Source organism: Poromitra crassiceps (genome assembly GCF_964638095.1).
Source record: "Poromitra crassiceps genome assembly, chromosome: 11".
NCBI lineage: Eukaryota > Metazoa > Chordata > Actinopteri > Beryciformes > Melamphaidae > Poromitra > Poromitra crassiceps.
In genome coordinates this window covers 23402513-23423814 of record NC_139643.1, presented here as the reverse complement: position 1 = coordinate 23423814, position 21302 = coordinate 23402513, and the positions used below count along the sequence as shown (strand labels likewise).

The 21302-nt window shown below is 45.0% G+C and overlaps 1 protein-coding gene across 1 annotated transcript in view; it reads right to left on the bottom strand.

Moving 5' to 3' along the window:
- The window catches only part of LOC310784777 (sodium bicarbonate cotransporter 3-like), a 79594-nt gene extending 60739 nt beyond the window's left edge, over positions 1 to 18855 (bottom strand). Inside the window, exon 1 of the mRNA XM_083645823.1 lies at positions 18777 to 18855. Within this exon, the coding sequence (XP_083501949.1) occupies positions 18777 to 18818 (42 nt within the window). The 5' untranslated portion in view covers positions 18819 to 18855. The remainder of the gene's footprint in view (positions 1 to 18776) is intronic.
- Positions 18856 to 21302: the final 2447 nt, after the last annotated feature.

Here is a 21302-nt window from a genome sequence, read left to right as displayed (position 1 = left end):
GGTGTGCGGGAGAAAGGAGGAGGAGGAGAAACCGCCACCTCCACAGCCAGCCACCTCACACACCCCAACTGTTTAATAGTGCCCGGCTCGCATGCCTCTCGGTCGGCTGGCCGGACAATATGCACCCCGCTCCAGCAGCAGCTTCGGGAGGTTTTCTCACTGTGTTCAGGACTTCGGCTCTAACTCGGCCAGATGGCTGGACACGAGTGAAACTCTTCACGGTTGCATTATTTTCTTTAGTGAGTGAGTGGATGGACTTCTGCACGTTTTCAAACTTGTTTTCAAGCTGCTCAAACCTCTGAGCGATGTCGGACTTAATCGATAGTGTTTCACGGAGTAAAAGTTTAGCCCAAGCCGTGTACCTCCAGCCTCCAGCAGGTGAGTCATTTCCTCATTCATGGCGGTGATTTGCTTCGTCTTTTTCTTTCTGCTTACCTGTGTTGTGTTATGTTATGTTATGTTATGTTGTTAAAAGAGGGCAAGAGAGGAAATTAAAACAGAAGTGGATTTATAGTTAGAAAGAGTGCTAAAAAAGAGAGATTTTTTTTTTTTTTTGGAAAAAATCCATAGATAAGACGCACCGTTATATAAGCCGCAGGGGGCAAAAAAGGCCAAAAAACGGGAAAAAAGCCGCGGCTTATAGTCCGGAATTTACGGTAAGTCTGACAGCCATGCTATGGGATCATGGATTAGGAGTATGACCTTGTGACTGTCGAATGGCCGAGAGTGGGGAAACTGGCTTACGGTGTCATTTACAAGCTGCAGTTTACAAGTTGATGAACTTGAAACTAGTTTCTGTTGCAGGCTGTTGGCCATAGCTGATCATAATGAAGCCAAAACACTGCTCCACTACGATTTTCAAAATCACCAAAATATGTTGCATTGTTCTTGTTAATTCCATAATAGTCTGTATGTAATCATATCGCATGATCAAAATAGTATTTCAATCCATTTTAATCTGCTGTATTGCTCTCTCGTGCACAAGTGCTTTGATCATGCAACACAATCCCCAATTGGAGGATGCTTCCAGTCCCTGCAACCAATCACAGAGAAGCACTGCTGCCAAGCAGGAGAGACGATGTGTGCGACGCGACGATGTGTGATGTTAAACACACGACGGTGAAAAAGAATAGTCCGGATAGCTGGCTGACATCAGGGTCTCATGTGCTGTGGCCCCCATGGTGCTGCCAGTGCCTTCCACTCAACACCCTGAGCTTTCATTCTGATGACGAGCACGTACTCGTCTCGTCTCTCTCTCTCTCTCCAGCACTCTCTCCCTTCCCTTTCCATCGCAGGCTGCTGTCTCCCATCACAGGCCTGCCTGCTGTCTCACACACACAGTCACTCAAAGAGATATCTCTCTACGCAGTCACCACCTACCCTACCCATCCATCCACACAGTTCAACCACTCACTCAGACAATTTCCCCAAGGAGCACAGCGTCTGCTGCACTGAAGGACAGAGGAGACACGGGCGCCATCTTCAATGGGCACAAACAATTGACAGCCATAAATAATCATCATCTCCATTTTCTAAAGGCCTTATAATGTGTGGAGCACTTCCTCCAAATTCAAGGCATGAAGCTTAAACATTGTTTGTAAAGAGGCTAGGTACCACAGGACAGATGTGAGGCACAAGAACACAAAGAAAACTGAGTAAGAAAAAGCATTGTGAAAACCACAATGTCCCATGCTGTGCTTTGAGAACAAGTACCCAACTGTAAACTATACCGTAGTCATAAAAAGTACATGGAAATAAATCCCATTCTTGTGTCAACAACAGACATCAATAATCAATAATCACGTGGAGGGGACATCATGGGAAATGGCAATGATTTAGTGTGACTAAACCAGGGGTTCCCAACCTTTTTTGTGCCGCGGACCGGTAGATAGATGGGAAAAAAGGTTGTGGACCGGTTGTCAATTAAAAAATAAATAAAATAAAAAACTTAGGCTATAATATTATAGGCTGTGTGGTAGTTGAAACATAGTTTCAAGTTAACGTTTATTTATGTTTGTAGTTTATAAAAAATGTTTGTAAAAAAAGAAAATGCGTTGCGGCCCGGTACCGGTCCGCGGCCCGGTGGTTGGGGACCACTGGACTAAACTATGACTTCAATGACATTCGGATTTCTGCACATATATTAGCATAATAATCACTTTCCTGTTAGAACCCCCTACCCATCTACGAAGAGTGCTGACACACCTGTGAGTGTGTTTGTGCATGCGTGCACGTGTTTATGTGTGTCTCCCACATGGTGGATTTGCATGATAACGAGCACTCTGACATTGTCTTGATGAAGAGCTGCAGTATTCCAGCAGCAGAAAGTCAGAGGAGAGGCAGGAAATGAATGTCACTCTGGGAACTCCAGCAAATCCAGCTGCCTCGTGTAGATCACCCCACTAGTATCGAGAAAATGACACTTGATTCAAGAACACTTGATTTGCTGATTCAATACTGATTCAATGCTGGAGTAATGGATGGATATTTTCTATTCATTTATTTAAGGAAAAGAGTAGGACGTCTAAATGATGATTATAAAGCTGGTATTTTCGTATGTTCTTATTCTTGAAGGATAAGGCCGGTGTTTGATGTTACTGTATGCATTACTTCCTGTCAACAAATCCAACGGAAATCAACAATGCGTTTGCTCTACTCCAGTTACTTTCCGACTACTAGTTTTTAGCCATCGACTGGCCGGTGGTGGTTCAAAGGTTAGAGAAGCGAGCTTGTGACCGGAAGGTTGTTGGTTCAATCCCTTGACCGGCAGGATAGATCTGGGTGGGGAAAGTGAGGTGCCCTTGAGCAAGGCGCTTAACCCTAACTGCTCCTGGGGGGGGTCGTTGGGGGGGGGGGTCGTTGGCTGGCTCCAATTGTAAATTAAAAACCTTAAAATAGAGCTCACACTGACAGTTCCCATTTTAATTCAAATTTAAATAAGTTAAAAGTTAAAGACTGTGACCTTAAAACATCAGACTGTATTGTCGTTATTATTACCAAATCAATTTCAAATGGTAAAAAACATCTTCATTATGACGCCGGGGACTATTTTCAGTACTACGGGTCGGGACTACTTCCTGAGATTGCAACGTGTTTACAGCTAGCAAACATGTATACAGTGTAGTTCTATGGCGGCTGGGACAGGGCTTCATTGGGCACTGCACTGATGGCTACATGGATGAGGTTTGCTGTAAAGAAAATGGGGGATTTTGTTATTTTGCATTAAAAACACTGGCCTTATCCTTTAAGCTTCTTAAAATACCACTTCCATAAATCTGTCTCGTTTTACAGTGTTTACGTACAAATACAAACACATCATTCCATGAATGCTGTTTCATGAGGTACAACACGCACGTGTTCTGGTCCATCGTGCGCTCTCTCTCCCCCAGATTGCTTCTTGGAACCAAGTCAACACACATGAAGCAACCTGTCGCATAGCTTTAGTCCAAAATAACCCCCTAGTCCGCCACACACGGCCCCCCAGGCCAGGGTGGGGATTGGCCATTATGCCCACAGAGCACAGCTGTGTCTAGGCTATGGGGGTGGGGGTGAAGGACAGGGGAAGAACTGCCAACTGAGTAGGAAACCATCCCATACAGTGACATCAATGTGGGGGGGGGGGGGGGGGATTATCTCTCTGGCAGGGTCTGCACACCACAGTAAAGAAAACAAGACAGGTGCCTAGTCTTGGGTTTAAAGTAGATCTTGCCAGATTAGATGGTGTGAGTCTAGTGGGGTGGTGGTGGCTGGGCCATTCTGGTTCCAATCTAACATCCCAAAATTGTTATTTGACATTGTTTTGAGATGAGCAGAGCTGGAGGCCAAATGACCTAAGAAGGTCCACTCCAGATCAAATGATAGTGTTCATACCAAACGAGAACAAAGGATCATTCGTATTAACTGACAGCATTTACAGTCTTTGATCTAAATTAATCCCAACACTGTTTCATATGAGTGTTGGTGCTTCTTTTAACAGTCTTAATTGTTAATTTCAGCTGTGTCTGTTAGTAAACACTACTAACTGTAGACTGTTAAAACTGAAGTAGTACTACTAGCCATCTGTAACCACCTGTTGTACTCTACAAAGGAGATACATATCCACCATTCGCGTGAATAAGAACGTTGGGATATCGTTTGCGGCATAAGTACAAGTTCTGTATCCAAGGTCAAATATGTTTCTTCCTCTATTCAGAGATGTTTGTGATGAGAATGTGAAGATGAATAGAAATGTAATTTCCCTGAATTCGACTTTAACTGTGGTAGGAGGTCTATACAAAATACACACAGTGCTTCCTGTTAACTTAAGTGTCCAGATTGAATGGTGGAAAAACATTAGTCAGAGGATACAGTATGTCCTGTCCTGCTGTCCCAAACAGTGAGAAGAAGCCCCGCCCCCTAAAGCTCAGCAGAGAGCATCACGTCACCTGGAGCGCGAGGGGAGAGGGCAGCAGAATGGAAAGCACGCATGGAGTGTTATTCAGGATGCCCTTTGTAGCCCTGCTCATTCCCACTTGGAACGGGGGCAGATGTGGGCGGGGAGCAGGTGGGTGTCAACTGGCATTCAGGGCGAGGCAGGCAACGCTAGCGGGCAACTCACGATAACAAACAAACCATCAAAGTGTCATTTCTCCCTCTATCCTTCCACCTGCTGCCTCCCCCCACCCTGAACACCCTCCCTCCCCTCCTCACACAGGTGCCATGTTGAAATGTAGTTCCCTCCTCACACAGGTGCCATGTTGAAATGTAGTTCCCTCCTCACACAGGTGCCATGTTGAAATGTAGTTCCCAGATCATACACATACAGGACACGCATAATGATCACTTCATTGCCGATGCTAAAAAGCCATTGTTACAACAGCATTGGTGCTGCGCTCCTGATTGATTTGACCCAACTACTTTTTGAGCCTATTCACACATCTCTTAGTCCGACTCAACGGACTCTGCCATTGGCTCCGACCATTTCAGTCGGAGCCAATGGAAAGCCCTTTCCACTCCCTGCGCGTGTCCGCTCTCAAATGCCTCCGCTGCTGTGAAGCAACAACACAACAACGCTAGCTAGCATTAGCAAGCTAGCAACTACCTTTACATGAACCTACACGCTGAAAATGGCAAGTTTTGACAAAGACGTGGATTGTGCAGGCCTGCTTCGTACTTTGGGTGGATGGTTGTAAAGATAACAGAGCCCCCCCCCCCCCCCCCCCCCTATACAGTACCAGAGTGAGAGTAAGTGGAGCCAGACTCTCCTGCACTGGTACAGTGAGAAGAGACTACACATCTTTGAACAGTTTGAGATGGAAAACACCTTTAACAAAGTATGTTTTTTGGAACACTCAGCTCATCATAACTCAAAAGACATTCCATAAATTTACATGTCCCAAAATAGATACAAACATCTTTTTTGTTACAGATTATTAGAAGTATTGAGAATATTAAAGTCTCAGTCATATATGTTTCTGTAAACTTGACAGAGAGTGGACATTGTGATTATTTTATTTATTTCCATCTGACCGCCTGTTGTGGCAGCAGATTAAAACCTCTCTATATAACCCGGCTGTGAAAACAGTCAGCCTGATGATGCGCACCAAGTTCCATGATGCTGTTGGCCGACAGTGGTGAAGCAGTGTTTCTGTGTGCGCTCATCTGAGAGAAACCCTGACTCAATAATTAATCAAGCTTCTAATACAGACAGAGCGACCTGCAGTGTGTTCTTTAGACACATTATTAATAATTAATAATAATAATAATTGATTGGATTTATATAGCCCCTTTCAAGACACTCAAAGCGCTTCACATATCAGGGGAGGGAACTCAACTCATCCACCACCGATGTGTAGCACCCACCTGGGTGACGCACGGCAGCCAGTTTGAGCCAGAACGCTCACCACACATCAGCCTATCACGGTGGAGAGTTGAGGACTGACAGGACCCACTGTGGGTCTGCTCATTACTGTACAGTTTAGTCATTTTATATCACAAAGTTAATCTAATAATTAAACATTTATTTTCCATCAAAGCGCTAACCTATATCATGTCAGTGGAAACTATAAATCAATCAATACAGATTGGATGGGACTAAATGTTTTCTTCCTTTTCATAATAATCCACACAATAGTTGAGAACTGCAACTATTGAACTTGAACTTGAACAAATCACTCTATTTTTAAAAAGGGGTAATGCGCTCTGCGCTGCATTGTTATTCGTTAAAGTCATGTTAAATACAGTACTCCCAAATAATACCGTCGCCGTTGGTATGTGTGCAAGGGAGTGAATGATTTTAACTCTAGTTAACCAAGACAGTGAGTGGAACAACCAGCCATCAAAGCGAGCCACCCGGCCAGGTTCCCTCTCATCTCAGCTGATTGCCAGCCTGTCTTTGCTGGGCCCCCGGTCCAATGTGCAGAGAGAGAGAGTGACCTGGACGTGTTCTAACACTAGTGAGAGAGCTTTCCCTCCAGATGACTGGCTGCCTGTGTCTGTCTCACACTGCCAAGAGCACAAGCACACGCACACGCTAGGGACGAGGATCCTGATCCTGACACATTGTTACTGCCAATGATTAAGTGACGCAGGCAATTCAACTAGTCTGAAGACAGAAAGATGCTACGCAGCACAGACATGACTGAGAACATAGACATGCCAGTAAGAATCAGTGAAATATACATGCATGTCCCACTGATGACATCATCAGTGATGTCATAAATTCACGCGCACACACACACACACACACACACACACACACACACACACACACACACATATATACACATAAAACAGGAGGCAAGTCATCTATTTTGATGTGTAATGATAAGCAGTACTAGGGGGGTGTGATGTTTTCTGGCTGCCATTTCTGCGAGGCTAAATTTAATTTTCTATTTCTAGTTTCTATTGCTGACTACATCGCTCTATTTATTCTAGTCTTTTAACCATTGCTTCCCTTCCCTGAAGCCTCAGCCAGCTTGAACAGGGCAAAGCAGACACAGCGCAGTCAGATCATCACATCCCTTGTGTAACTGTCCACCGGTGTCTACGCTCTTCTGGGTCGAGAAGATGCTGCTGATGTTGTGTTGTTGATGCTGTGATGATGATGTTCATGTTCTCCCTTCTTCACCTCACTGAGTGAGACTTCAGATTTTTTCTTTCATAGTTCCAGTGTGAACAGTTGGGAAGACGCCGCCTCAGTGCGCAGACAGATGGAAAACACACACTCCAAACAAACAGATCTCCATCTCTGTCGGATGCAATCCCCACACACACACACACACACACAAGGAAACAATGTCCCATCTCTACCCCACAAATATCTTCCCCTCTGTATGTGTGCACCTGCTATCCAGCTTGAGTTCTGTGCTCTTAACCAGCCTGAACGAGACAAAGCATTTAATTTAAATGTCACTTCTTCAGTCAAATAAAATAAAAATAAAAATCTATTGAGAGCTTGTTTGGATTCAACTCGGCAGACTAATTACCCCCCCTCCCTCCTCTCCTCCCCCTCCTCTCCTCTCCTCCCTCCTCTCCTCCCCCCCCTCCTTCTCCCGCTCCTTCAAGCAGCCATCTCTGTCTGTTGCCTTCCTCTGGTTCCTGCTGCTCCTCGAGGTGATCACAGAGAGTGTGGCGAGGCGAGGGCCCACTCTGTCCCCTAATCCTCCTCCTCCAATCTGTGCTCGCTTTCTTTTGATCTCTCTTCGAATGCACTGAACACCTGCCCCCTTCATTATTAGCACAACCTACGACTGCTACTTCACTCCACAACAACATGAGCGAGAGGACACACATACACACACTAGTAACACTACACACACACACACACACACACACACACACACACACACACAGCATGACAGTCAGTCACACACATTATAAACACAAGAAGAAGAAGAAACATACCGTCAGCACATGCTCCCCCTCGCTCTGTCCCTCCATTTAGACTAGAACAACATTAGCCGGGGTAGCGGTGACGTTAGCCGTTCCCTCTCAACTGTGAGAGGCCAGCAGCACAGACAAGAGAAACCCCAGCACTGGTCTGCTCCCTCCCTCGTCCTCAGCTCATCTCTTTATACAGACAGCAGCACAGACAGAAAGAGAGCGAGCGGGCGGGCGAGCGAGGCAGAGAGAGAGCTGCTTTATGACACACACACACACACACACACGCTGCTCCGCTCTACCCTGATGACAGCCCGCTCTCTCTGCTCAGCAGCCAATCCCCTGCCACCATGAATATTTGATTCAGCCAGCCAAGAGCTCAAACACGCGCACGCACACGCACAACACACACACACACACACAGAGGAGAGACACACACACACACACACACACACACACACACGGAGGGCATAGAAACGCTCCCCCGGGGAGGTATTCAGGTCACACATGAAGGCCCGCCCCCAGCACAGATAAATAGAAACACAGACACACGTGTCTCCTCTGCATTCCACAGAGGGCACTGTGTATTGAAGAGGCACATATATCTGTGTGTGTCTGTGTGTGTCTGTGTGTGTGTGTGTGTGTGTGTGTGTGTGTGTGTGTGTGTGTGTGTGTGTGTGTGTGTGTGTGTGTGTGCGCTCATAAGGAGCCTCTATGCCTCAGGCCCGGTGACATGGATTCATAATCTCTACATCGCAGCCTGAAGGTTGGACGATGTCTTTCAGCAAACCTGTAATGAAATCCCACAGAGGACCAGGACTCATTTCTTCCCCGTTCACGATTTTAAAAAGTCCTCTGGTACTGTTGCAGAAGTGGGCAACATCTCTGCATCATAAGCAGCTAAGGAAAGAGAATGTGGTTGCTCAAGGACAAAGTGTGGAACCCAGAGCAGAGGCCCGTGGATGTGCTACATGTGATCAGCATGTGATGTATGCTATCACTTCCACATAGGAACCACAAGACCTCTTCATAGTATTTCCCATGATGTCACAAAAGGTATTTTCCAATATGGCACTACAACACACACTATATTGTCTGTTTGTGTCATTCATTTTGATTGTAATAATCACCTGTTAATTGATTACAATCACCTGTTATTTATTTCCCACCAAGATGGCCGTGTGGTGGTGATGTAACAGAATACTGGGGTAAAACAGAGCCTAAATTCATTACCCCACTTAATCAGAGAAATAATACAGGGAGTGGGAGGAAAGGAGAGGGTGCCACTGCCACCTAATGGCTGAATCTACATTTCGCCACCAGGCAAACTAACTGCCCACTAGAGACTTTGTACAAACAGACTACACCTACATAGTCACAACAATGATTTTCTGCCATAACTATATCTATGATCTATGGCTGTGACATATTTATTTATTTCAGGTGTGTATTTGTGATTGTGACGTTACAAAAACTGAAGGAACCTTTTTTTTACTTGAAATATTATTACTTCAGATGAGCAGGCTTGCTCTTTTGCAGCAACGAACGCCCTGCTTCACATTCACACAGATACATTCACAAGTTTAGTGCCTTGCTCAAGGGCACCTCAACAATTGCTCTTGAGGGCGGCGGAGAGAGTTGCTCAAAAGGACATGGCATCAAGTACTGGAACAGAGGTTTATATATCCTGAAAACTGGTATAATTAGTGGTACTCCATACAATACTAGTATGCCATAGTAGTAATCTGTGAGACAACCAGAAGAAAGCTTCAACTTTAAGACAACAGATGGAGTTTTACTGTCACAGACAGTTGCCTAGATATTGGCATATCCCATGCATGTTTGCCTTGTGGATATGTGGTCGGGGTTAGAAAGATATTTTGCAGGTTTGGGGTGGTTGCAAATTGTCCAGCCCAAACCAAGGAAACATTATCTGCAAATCAAATAACAATATCTATTACAGTGAGTCGTCATACGGTAGATTATTGCTGTATAAAGTTCCCAACCCTATATAACCACATAAGGAAATAAGTAGTGATGCCATCACCAACTTTTGTTTTTCATTAGCAGAGGAAAGCATATCGTCGCTGTCGCGGCAGGACCTCGAATCTCCAAAACAGCAACTTTTCAGGAAGTTAAAAAAACCTGTTTGCTCTTAAAATACTGAACCAAACGTCGTCAAAGTTGGCACATGTCTTAATTATAGTTAGTTTCCCGCTGAATGTGTCATTACTTTATTAATATCTTACCTGGATAAGCTCAAATGATGTTGTTTATATTATCAGTCCGACTTGGAAGCACTCTCTCCCGGCCTCTCTCACGTCAGAGGAAGCCAAGATTAAACAAAACGATATCAGAAATACACAGCACGTCTGCCGTGTGTCTTTTCCGGGTTTAGTGTAGTGCATGGGGGGGTACAGACGGGGGTAGGGGATGAATTTCGAGGTTTGACTGACAGATTGAGGGCGAATGTCAAGTCAAGTCAAGTCAAGTTTATTTATATAGCCCTAATTCACAAGCATGTCTCAGAGGGCTTCACAGAAAGTATGTCTAGCTAATTCTAGCTGACACAACAGTAACAAGAATATACAGAATAAAGATAACATTTGAACAATTGATAATATAGAAAATATAGGAATCAGAGGAGAGCGCAGGAGAAGGGAGAATAGCAGGGGGAATGTGAGAGAGTGATGGGGTGGGGAGGGTATAGGAGGTGGGGAAGGAGCAAGAGGAGAGAGCAGGAGAGGGGAAGGGAGGGGAGGTGTGGGGGAGAAGAGAGCAGGGGGAGGGAGGAGGTGGGGAGAGAATGAGCAATATAGACGGAGGAGAGGGGGGAGGTGGGGAGAAAATAGGAATGTGGAGGAGGAGAGAAGGAGAGATGGGGGTGCAGGGGAGGGAGAGCCAGGGTAGAGAAGCAGGGGGAGCGTCCCACATCCCAGGGTGCAGGGGAAGGAGTGCAGGGGGAGAGGGAGGAGGAGGCGGGGGAGGGAACAGACCTCTCCGCCCCCTCCTCCCCCCCCCCCCCCCCCCCCCCGAGAGGACAGAGAGGAGGAGAGAGCAGAGAAGGAGAGGTGGGGGGGTGCAGGGGAAGGAGTGCAGGGGGAATGTGAGAGAGGGGAGAGGACAGAGAGGAGGAGAGAACAGAGAAGGAGAGGTGGGAGGGTGCAGGGGAGGGAGAGCAGGGGGAACGTGGGAAGAGGCGGCGGGGGAGGGAAGAGCATGGAAAGAGAGGGGGCGGGGGGGGAGTGGGAAATGTGGGAGAGGGGGGAACAGGAGGGGGAAGAAGGGAAAGGAGCGGGGGAAAGAGAAAGAGAGGGGGGGGGGGGAGATCAGACAACTGACTACTCTAAGCATTAACCAGAGCTAACTGGGACATAGTATCTAGCTAATCTACAGCCTAATCTGGCCTATCCTACTCTGCTCTAGTCTGATCTTTGCCTGAACACTATAACAGGTCAGCCTTAGGCTGTAGCTAATCTATCGCCTACCTAAACTGTTCTAAACCAACCGGCAGCCCTCGACCAATGAAGAGCACCGATGCCCCCCGCCCCGGGGCCCCCCCCCCCACATAAGGCGTGGGAGAGAAGGCCGGGCCGGGACACAGCGGCGTCCCCACACCCCCAGTGAACGCAAGAAAACCTTTCCACCATATGGATTGCCCTAGTGACTTGGCTTGGCTGAGGAGCAACCTTGTGAGGTCGAATGGCGTTACGAGAATTACTCACAAGCTCGTTTTAATGCTTTTCCATTGGTTGCATTTGGTAAAACCCACACAGAGACTAGAGCCGTCCCTTTTTCCCAAAATAAAGTTCGAACGAACTTGAATTGCCTGCTAAAATGTTCGAATATATTCGAAGTTAATTGGTTAATTTTGGTTAATTAAAAAAAAAAAAAAAAAAATTTGCAGGCCAGGCCAGGCCACCGGGCATTGGCCCGACGTGCCCGATTATGCAGTCCGTGCCTGCCGGTTACATCCTATAAATATATATAATATAATATAAATTAAAAAAATATTTTAAAAAAATGCCCAGCGTACAGGACTGCAAGTAAGTGGCCAGCTAAGAGTGAGTAAAAGCAGTTAGCTTTGCAGACTGGCCACAAATGAATGTCTGTGAGTGTAGTGTGATATGAGAATAATGGCATGGTGGTGGGTCCATTACTTTCATCTAACCAAACCCCAATTTGGTAATTGTCATCATGTGGTTAATGGTTATGCAACAACAATAAGCTCACCACTAAACACAGGAAAGAATGCAATACTTATCAAATGTCCAAATATGACTGCTATCCAGGCAGTTAGCTCACAAAATCACAACATGGCTTAGTGCCAAAAGTAAGCATGCTAGTTGCAAAAGTAAACATTTACAGCTCTATAGTTGCAAGTCTCTAAAGCAAACTGAGAACCGACAGACAAAACAGTCAAAGAGATGGCTACGCTACGCTAAGACATTAAAGTAAAGAAAGCTTCTAATTACTGTATTGTATATCGTTGCTGTAGCATTACAGAGTACACTATGTTTGCAAGGATAACTCTAAGATAATATGCCTGAGCCTCAGGAACATAAACACAATGCGCTTCCATTGTAATGCCGTTCAGCTTCTCATTGACAGTGACTGAACTGAACATGCACATGTTCTGCCACAGGCGTGCGTGTGCCGTGTGCATACCCCCCCTAGTACTTAAACAAGACGCAGGTCTCTGGGACAGAGGTGGACCTCTCAAAGAGCCATTACCCAGTCTGCTTCCTATCATCACAGCACCCACCACAAAGCCAAGCTTCCACTGTACCATCAACAAGCATGAAGCCACTTAGCTACTCAGCGGGGCTGATGAGTTTTCTAAGCGCTTCTTTCATTGGATGAGCTTTGAAATGCTCTCCAGAGAGACAGTATAAGATCAGTCCTCCTCACAAACACAAAGCTCCAGCTAGGCTATTTAAGCAGTATAATCGTCAGCTCTCTGATCGACTAGTGTGGCCTGTGTGCTCATACAATGACCTTCTAGGGAAGTGCCATGTGTCAAACAGTTCTACAAGAACTCAGTCACAATTAGTTCTCAAATTGTAGTCGAGGCGGCAGACAGTAGCAGAGAGGATAGAGAAGGAGGCTTGTAGACTAAAATATGAATATGGAAAGGGAATGGGCACTCAGTCAGAGCCATGTATATAGAAGAGTCGCGACAACTCCATTCACTCCAATGGACCAGTTTTTTACTCTCAAGAGTTCCAGGAAGTAAGGTCCAGGATTAAGCAGCACTGCCGTGTTGCAGCAAAATGGACAGTTTGTGTTGTACTTTGAAAGTGTTTTTTTTTATTTTTATCAAATTGTACATTATCAGCTTTATTTTAGCATTCAAAAGTAGCGCGAGACCCCTTCCTGGCTGCTCATTGGCAAATGAGTCACGCATTTTAGTCCTCCGCTGATGCCACTCACTCTCTAAATTGCTCTGGGAATGGGTAATGTTCCGGTAGAGTGTCAGTGGCCAACAGTGGAAGACTGCACCTGTACTGGGCTGGGCAGCTCCCAGCTGTGAATGCGAAGCATCAGAGGAAGTTAAAAAAAAAAGAGGAAGTGGAACACAGCAAGTAAACTCAGTCAAATTTGCCTGGATAAATAAAAGGTTAAATTAAATTAAAATATAAAAATAATAATCCTTTGATTGAACATGTTTCTAAAACTACAGAGCAGCAAGGGCACACACACAATGGTATCGTTTTCCACAGTCATCATGGTATAGTGGGCCTAGTCATTAGCTCCAGAGAGCACTTACAGGCTTATGGTCTCTCAGTCTGCACTGTGTGGCGTTAATATTAGCCTACTTGGTGAAAGTACATTTCATCCCTACAGAGAGAGGATTGTATACAAGATGGACAAACAGGCTCGCTATTGTGCTGCTCATATGTAGCTGCTGTATGCATGCCTATTGTGTAGGGATGTTATATGAACATTACAGCTGAACAGAACAGAACAGAACAGCACACTATTAGACCTCCAAAGACACACTATTAGACCTCCAAAGAGGATCATTCTGTGTTTAAAAGGGCAACGCAATGTCATGCAGCCAGCCTCCTAAAACATTCACTGACCCTGGGCAGTCACCTCTTCCCTCACTGACCCTGGGCAGTATCTTCTCTGAGCCTGTAATAGCCATGTTTCAGGCCATAGCAGAATCACTTTTAGGATGGTTTTAAAATAGGCAGCAATAAAAACTGCAATAGCAATCCTACACATTGATACATACAATTCATTCATACTGTACTGTACTATAGAACTGCACGGCTCATTCACATCCCAAAGATATAGTAGTGTTGTGTGAGCTCCAGTAAACACGCCATTCTGGTGGTTATGCAGCACACAAGTAGAAAGAAGAGCCGGTGTTTCCAAGACTGTATCAAGAAAGAAGTGTTGTTCAGTTCTCGCAACTAAAAGAAGTAGCCTGACGCTAATACAACCGTATGAGAACAAATAAGTACCATCATCCTGGGACAAGTACTTCCATATTTTCTCTTGTTTCGGGACAGCAAAGTGCCAAGAAAGAGATGCTGTAGATGAGACGAGACATGGCCACTAATGCTGTGAACCCACATCAGAGCACACATGTCATCATCTGGTAGTAAGATCATTTGGTAGTAAGATCATTTAGTAGTAAGATCATTTAGTAGTAAGATCATTTGGTAGTAAGATCATTTAGTAGTAAGATCATTTAGTAGTAAGATCATTTGGTAGTAAGATCATTTAGTAGTAAGATCATTTGGTAGTAAGATCATTTAGTAGTAAGATAATTTAGTAGTAAGATCATTTGGTAGTAAGATCATTTAGTAGTAAGATCATTTAGTAGTAAGATCATTTAGTAGTAAGATCATTTAGTAGTAAGATCCTCTGGTAGTAAGATCATTTAGTAGTAAGATCATTTAGTAGTAAGATCCTCTGGTAGTAAGATAATTTAGTAGTAAGATCATTTAGTAGTAAGATCATTTAGTAGTAAGATCCTCTGGTAGTAAGATCATTTAGTAGTAAGATCCTCTGGTAGTAAGATCATTTAGTAGTAAGATCCTCTGGTAGTAAGATCATTTAGTAGTAAGATCATTTAGTAGTAAGATCATTTAGTAGTAAGATCCTCTGGTAGTAAGATCATTTGGTAGTAAGATCATTTGGTAGTAAGATCATTTAGTAGTAAGATCCTCTGGTAGTAAGATCATTTAGTAGTAAGATCATTTAGTAGTAAGATCATTTAGTAGTAAGTAGGGCTGTGCCGATTCACTTATCTCCCGATTCGATACTATCACGATACTTTGGTGCCGATTCGATATATATTGCGATTCACGATTATTGCGATTCTACGATTATTGCGATTCGATATTACGATTTATTGCGATTTTTGTTTATTTTTTTCTTTTATTTTTTCAGTTTGTTTGCTTTTTTACACTAGATTAGAACATGGGAAAAGTTGAATCATACACTAGAGACTGTATATTATATATCATGAGTAGGGCTGGGCGATATAGTTAAAAACAGGGGCGGACTGGGATCATAATTCAGGCCGGGCATTAGATACCAAGCAGGCCAGGCCGATATGGGCCAACGCGTGTGAAATTTGGGCCGTTTGAAGCCAGATTTGGGCCGTTTGAAGTCCAATTTTACAATGAGATGCACCCACTTTAACCCTGAAGTGTAATTATTACTTCAGACTAACTAATAAAGTAATAAAACCACTAGTAAACCAGTAGGCGGCGCCTGGCCTGCTGTTCAGTGAGTGGCCTGACTGCAAGCACCAAAAAAAAAAAAAAAAAAAAAAAAAAAAAAAATTTTTTTTTTTTTTTAATTTTCGATTATCGATTCTGGAATAAAAGATCGATCCAAAAAATCGTGACATTAAAAATCGCGATACTTAGGTGAATCGATTTTTTCCCCCAGCCCTAGTAGTAAGATCCTCTGGTAGTAAGATCATTTGGTAGTAAGATCATTTAGTAGTAAGATCATTTAGTAGTAAGATCATTTAGTAGTAAGATCATTTAGTAGTAAGATCCTCTGGTAGTAAGATCATTTAGTAGTAAGATCATTTAGTAGTAAGATCCTCTGGTAGTAAGATAATTTAGTAGTAAGATCATTTAGTAGTAAGATCATTTAGTAGTAAGATCCTCTGGTAGTAAGATCATTTAGTAGTAAGATCCTCTGGTAGTAAGATCATTTAGTAGTAAGATCCTCTGGTAGTAAGATCATTTAGTAGTAAGATCATTTAGTAGTAAGATCATTTAGTAGTAAGATCCTCTGGTAGTAAGATCATTTAGTAGTAAGATCATTTGGTAGTAAGATCATTTGGTAGTAAGATCATTTGCTAGTAAACAAATGGACGTCACGTCACTGAGAATGTGATGAATGCCTGGGGAAGATCCAAGTCATATTGGTTTCTCAGAAATTCTCACACACTTTTTTTCACATCCCATCTTGAAACCAAAGAAGATCCATTAACTCCTGGGTGACCACGTGCCAAGTTGGACACTAAAGCTTAATTTGGTTTACTTAGAAAGAAAGTGTCGCTCAGCACACGGTCGCAGACGAAAAAGAAAGTGTCCCTCATTTATACTTCAGTGAACGGTCGCCTCGGTTCAACGGTCACGTGACACTCGAACGCAGCAGACAGCCAAGAAGAGGAGAGCAGAGGGAATGCACAGTGAAACCCACGTCGGCTGCAGCCGCATATAAACGACACACAACCACACAACTCACCTCCTCTCTCTCTGGGAAATTGGTCACGTTGTTCTTTGTGATTTTCACAAAGTCATACATCAAGGACAGGCTGATAAAAAATAGCGGGGGGACACGTTCATTCATTTCAAATCGAGCGAAAACCAAAACAAGGAAGTCATGCGCGTGTGCCGTCTATATAGCCAATCACACTTGCGCGACACTATGTGACGTAGTCAGCGACACAAGACATTTCACTAGGTAGCAGACACGCTCGTCGACAACTGAAAGTGTCGACTCAAGTCTTCATTTCTGTCGGCGACGGTTTCAAGAGTGTTGCCAGACCAAGCATAAATTGGGCTTAAGTGTTCAGTAAACACCATTGGCTGAAAACATGTAGGGCCCATGCATCAAACCTAGCCAAAGTTAGGTGTGGTCTTTATTAAAAAAAAATAGCTAAAGCTAATTAAAAAGAAAATTATCAATATCAACTGATATGAAAGATTTTATATATTATCGATAAAAAAAATTGTATATCGCCCAGCCCTATTTCTGAGTCCAGTGAGAAGCAAAGCCTCCTCGTCCGTTTCTCTTTGATATAGAATATAGAATGATATAGAATGGGTAGGGGCAGCAGCAAGGCCGGAGTAACAGAAGGAAAGAGACGGCTCTTTGCACCACCCTGGCGTCAGGTTTCAGACATCCAGGCAGTGACAGAACAATGGAGTCTTCTTCAAGGCCAGCGTTCTTCTGACGGAGAAATAGTTAATGAGCCCACACGAGACTCCATTAGGAATCAAGCAGTTGACTTGTATGACAGTGAAGGCATTGACTCTTTAGCCTGGGGAAGACGTAAGCAGCTAGCCAGTGACTCCCCTTTATTGGGCAGTCAGGGGTCCAGTTTCCTCAGATGCACACGCGCGCGCGCACACACACACACACACAGGTCAAAGTTCGCTACCTACGCTGACATTGATGTCAGAGAGTAAACTTAGCTCTGGAAGCAGTTTCTTTTTTGGGGGTTTGACTGCTGTTTGAGTTGACACAGTCAGTCAGTCCACCAACCCATCTGTCACTTTAAAAGGTAACGTCACACTCGACAGACAGGATGTGGGTCGACCCCTCGTCTCGCCACAACTCAACGCAAGTGAGTCATACAAGAGTTTGGTGCTGTGTATTGCAGTGTATCCTCCTTCCAGCATGTCTTGAGTCGACACTGCGCAGAATTGCGTCTCTTTCCGTTTTAAGTCTATTTATTGCACAAGCGTTCACTGTAAAATTAGCAGCATTTCTTGGAAATGTCGCACAAGAACGCGGGTCTATTTTGGGCGCATTAGATATGCAAATTAGCGTCTCGTTTCTGCACTACTACTCCAATCTGTAAGCCAAAGATACACAGCAGATCTTTATGACTGACTGACCTGTTAGGACACATTTCATTCAGTCAGTGGAAGAATTAGTGAACCTGTTGAACTTGTAGATGCGCGCGAGAGAGAGAGATACAGAGAGTGTGTGTGTGTGTGTGTGTGTGTGTGTGTGTGTGTGTGTGTGTGTGTGTGTGTGTGTGTGTGTGTGTGTGTGTGTGTGTGTGTGTGTGTGTGTGTGTGTGTGTGTGTGAGAGAGAGAGAGAGAGAGAATGCTACAAAGCAAGGTACGGTAATCAATTATAGGCAGAGGTAAACTACTGTCAAGACAACGCCAGAGGTTATATATCGACATTCAAGTTGACCAAAGTGCTTGAAAAACACTGCCTTGCAGAAATATGAGCATTGCCTGCCACCGTGAGGACATCTTTTCTAGCAGTAACGTTTCAGAAGCAGAACTTAAAGGCTGGACACTTTGCCTGGCTGGCTGGCTGGCTGGCTGGCTAACGCACATTAGCTACTAGCAGCATCTAGAAACAAATGCAGATGAACTCATGGACTTAGCGTTAGAAGAACTCGTCGGGAAAAACAAACTACACAAACAACGTGTTTGAATTGACGCCTCCAAATGAGATGAATGAGTGGCTTTATAAACACAACTTGCCCCTGTGTGCCACGTGTCAACTAGACTAGAAGCCGGCTAACAATAGCAGCAGCCAGGCGCCCCGGCTGGTGGCTGCGAATCTGACTCCCATTAAGCATCCCTTCTTCTTCTCCGACTGTTTGGGGCAAGAAAGCGGCAAACATGGACAACGAGGGAGCAAATAAAAACTATGGTAGGCTACGTGTGCTGGGTGCGGTACTCACCGTTGACAGGAGGGGTCTCATTTGCTCGCTAGGTTCGTCCATTTCACCTGTTTGTCGCCTGCCTTTCTGCCTCTTTTCTCTGCCGGGGTGATGAACGGCGGAGTTGGGTGACACTTCTCTGAACTGAGGTCTAGGCAGGGCTAGCTGTGCTGTGCTCTCAGCTACTGAACGAGGCGGAAAAGACACGCCTCCTTCGTGGTGAGTGACGTGCTTCTACACCAATAGGCTTTCAATAGCCGGCATTCACAGCCAATTAAATCCGAGAACGCTCCAGTGGGAGGGGGGAGATATTTCATTAATGCCCCGTCCGCCCCCCCGTCCCAAGTGGGCTTTTTGTCATGCAGATTTATGATGTTTTATTGAGTGACGCCTGAGAAACAGCGAATTACCATCGCGGCAGAAAAGAGGCCAGGTTTTAGAGGCAAAAATAGACAATGCACACAGTCACATATTGGATGAGGATGCTGGGTTATTATATTGCCTAATTAATCTGACAGTAATGAAGTCACAAATTGTTGAAGACAAGAGACTTCCCTGGGATTTTTGAATGTGAGCAGATTCAAGATAATTTTTTTTAGTGAGGAATCAGATTACAAAGGAGGGATTTGACATAAGTATGCTGCACAGCGATCACATCAATAGCAGAGGATGGAGTCAAACAGAAAACAATCACAGATTATAAATTACTAGATTATCAGGCCATAATCTAGTTTGGTGGGACTCCTGCCCCTTGTGTTGTTGTTGTTGTTGTTGTTGCTGCTGTTGTTGTTGTTGTTGTTGTTGTTGTTGTTGTTGTTGTTGTTGTTGTTGTTGTGTTGTGTTTGTAATGTTTGATATCGATATGGATATCGATGTGGGGGGTGTCTGTGTTTGTGTGGGGGCTGGGTGGGGGGTGTCTGTGTGTGGGGGGTATATGTGGGTGGGGGGTGTCTGTGTGTGGGGGGTATATGGGGGTGGGGGGTGTCTGTGTGTATATGGGGGTGGGGGGTGTCTGTGTGTGGGGGGTATATGTGGGTGGGGGGTGTCTGGGGGTGGGGGATGTCTGTGTGTGAGGGGGGTGGCGTGGTATCGGGCCGCCGGCCCGGTCGACACCACGAAAGTGACATTGCGGCCTGATGTCACTTTCGTGACACAAAACGTGATGCAAACCATGACTGACAGACCGTGGCGTAAAGTGCAAAGTGAAAGTCCTTTAAGTCAGTGGTTCTCAAATTGGGTCCAGGGACCCCCAGGGGTCCTTGAGGGGGTTTCAGGGGGTCCCCAGCAAAAAGGGGAATAAGGGGGAGGGAGTGACAACGTTTCAGGTCTCATTGAAGAGGCGGGTGGCAGTTGGGTAGAAGCTGTCCCTGTGAGGAGAGGTTCAGGGGAGGGACCTGAAGAGTTTATGTCCTGGGTGGGTGGGGTTGGCCATGATTTTCTGAGACCAGTTTAGTATCCTGGCAGTGTGTAGGTCCTGAAGGGATGGCAGGCTGCACCCAACCACCTTTTCAGCACAGCGGATGATGCACTGCAGTCTGGAGATGTCCTTGCGGGCAGCAGCAGCATACCAGACGGTGATGGAGGAGGTGAGGATGGATTTGTCGGTGGAGGTGTAGAAAAGTGCCAATGCTGCCTTTGGCACCTTGAACTTCCTCAGCCGCCGAAGAAAGTACATCCTGTTGTGCCTTCTTGGTGAGCGCTTTGATGTTCGCTTACCGGCAAAGCGATTAGGCCTATATTCACACGTATGCACATGCAAAGTCTGAATTTTGATGAGAAAGGACGCAATTAGCAATTTTGTGGGGTGCAACAGAAAAGTAATATAAAGAGTAGTGTAATGAATTGTTGGTTGGCAGAGAGTAAGTCAAGTAATAATATTACTTTTGAAAAGAGGAACGAGTAACAAGTAATATATTAAATGTTTTGACTAATGAGCCCAACACTGTCCGTAGGCTACCCCTGTTGTGTTTTAGAAATCGTCAGAGAATACAGTTGTTTACATGCACATCCATTTCAGATCTCTATCTATCTATCAGTGATGTCATACCATCACATACCATCAGTGACGTCATACCATCACTGATGACGTCATCACTGCTGTCATACATCGGCATTGTGACATCCCTGATGATGTCATCAGTGACACACACGAGAGAGACTGAGGGAGAGGGAGAGAGACTGAGGGAGAGGGAGAGGGAGAGACAGAGACTGAGGGAGAGAGAGAGAGCGAGAGAGAGAGGGAGAATAAGGCAGGTGAGGCCACGCAGCAGCCGCGCTGCGGGCGAGGCCACGCAGCCACTGGCGTGCACCGACATTTTGGGGGACAGGTCCTCATGTGGGGGGAAAAGGGCACCTCTCATGATTATTTATAAAAAATAGTTAGGCTACATACGGTCAGGCCCAGATGAACACAGTGTGGTGCCTGAGGGTGACCACACTGGAAGTGCTCCCCTCCTTCCACTTTACACATTAAAAACATGACATTTACTAAAGAGCACAGCTTTGTATGAACTTATTGCTAAAGTGAAAGGGGAGAAAATTGTCCAA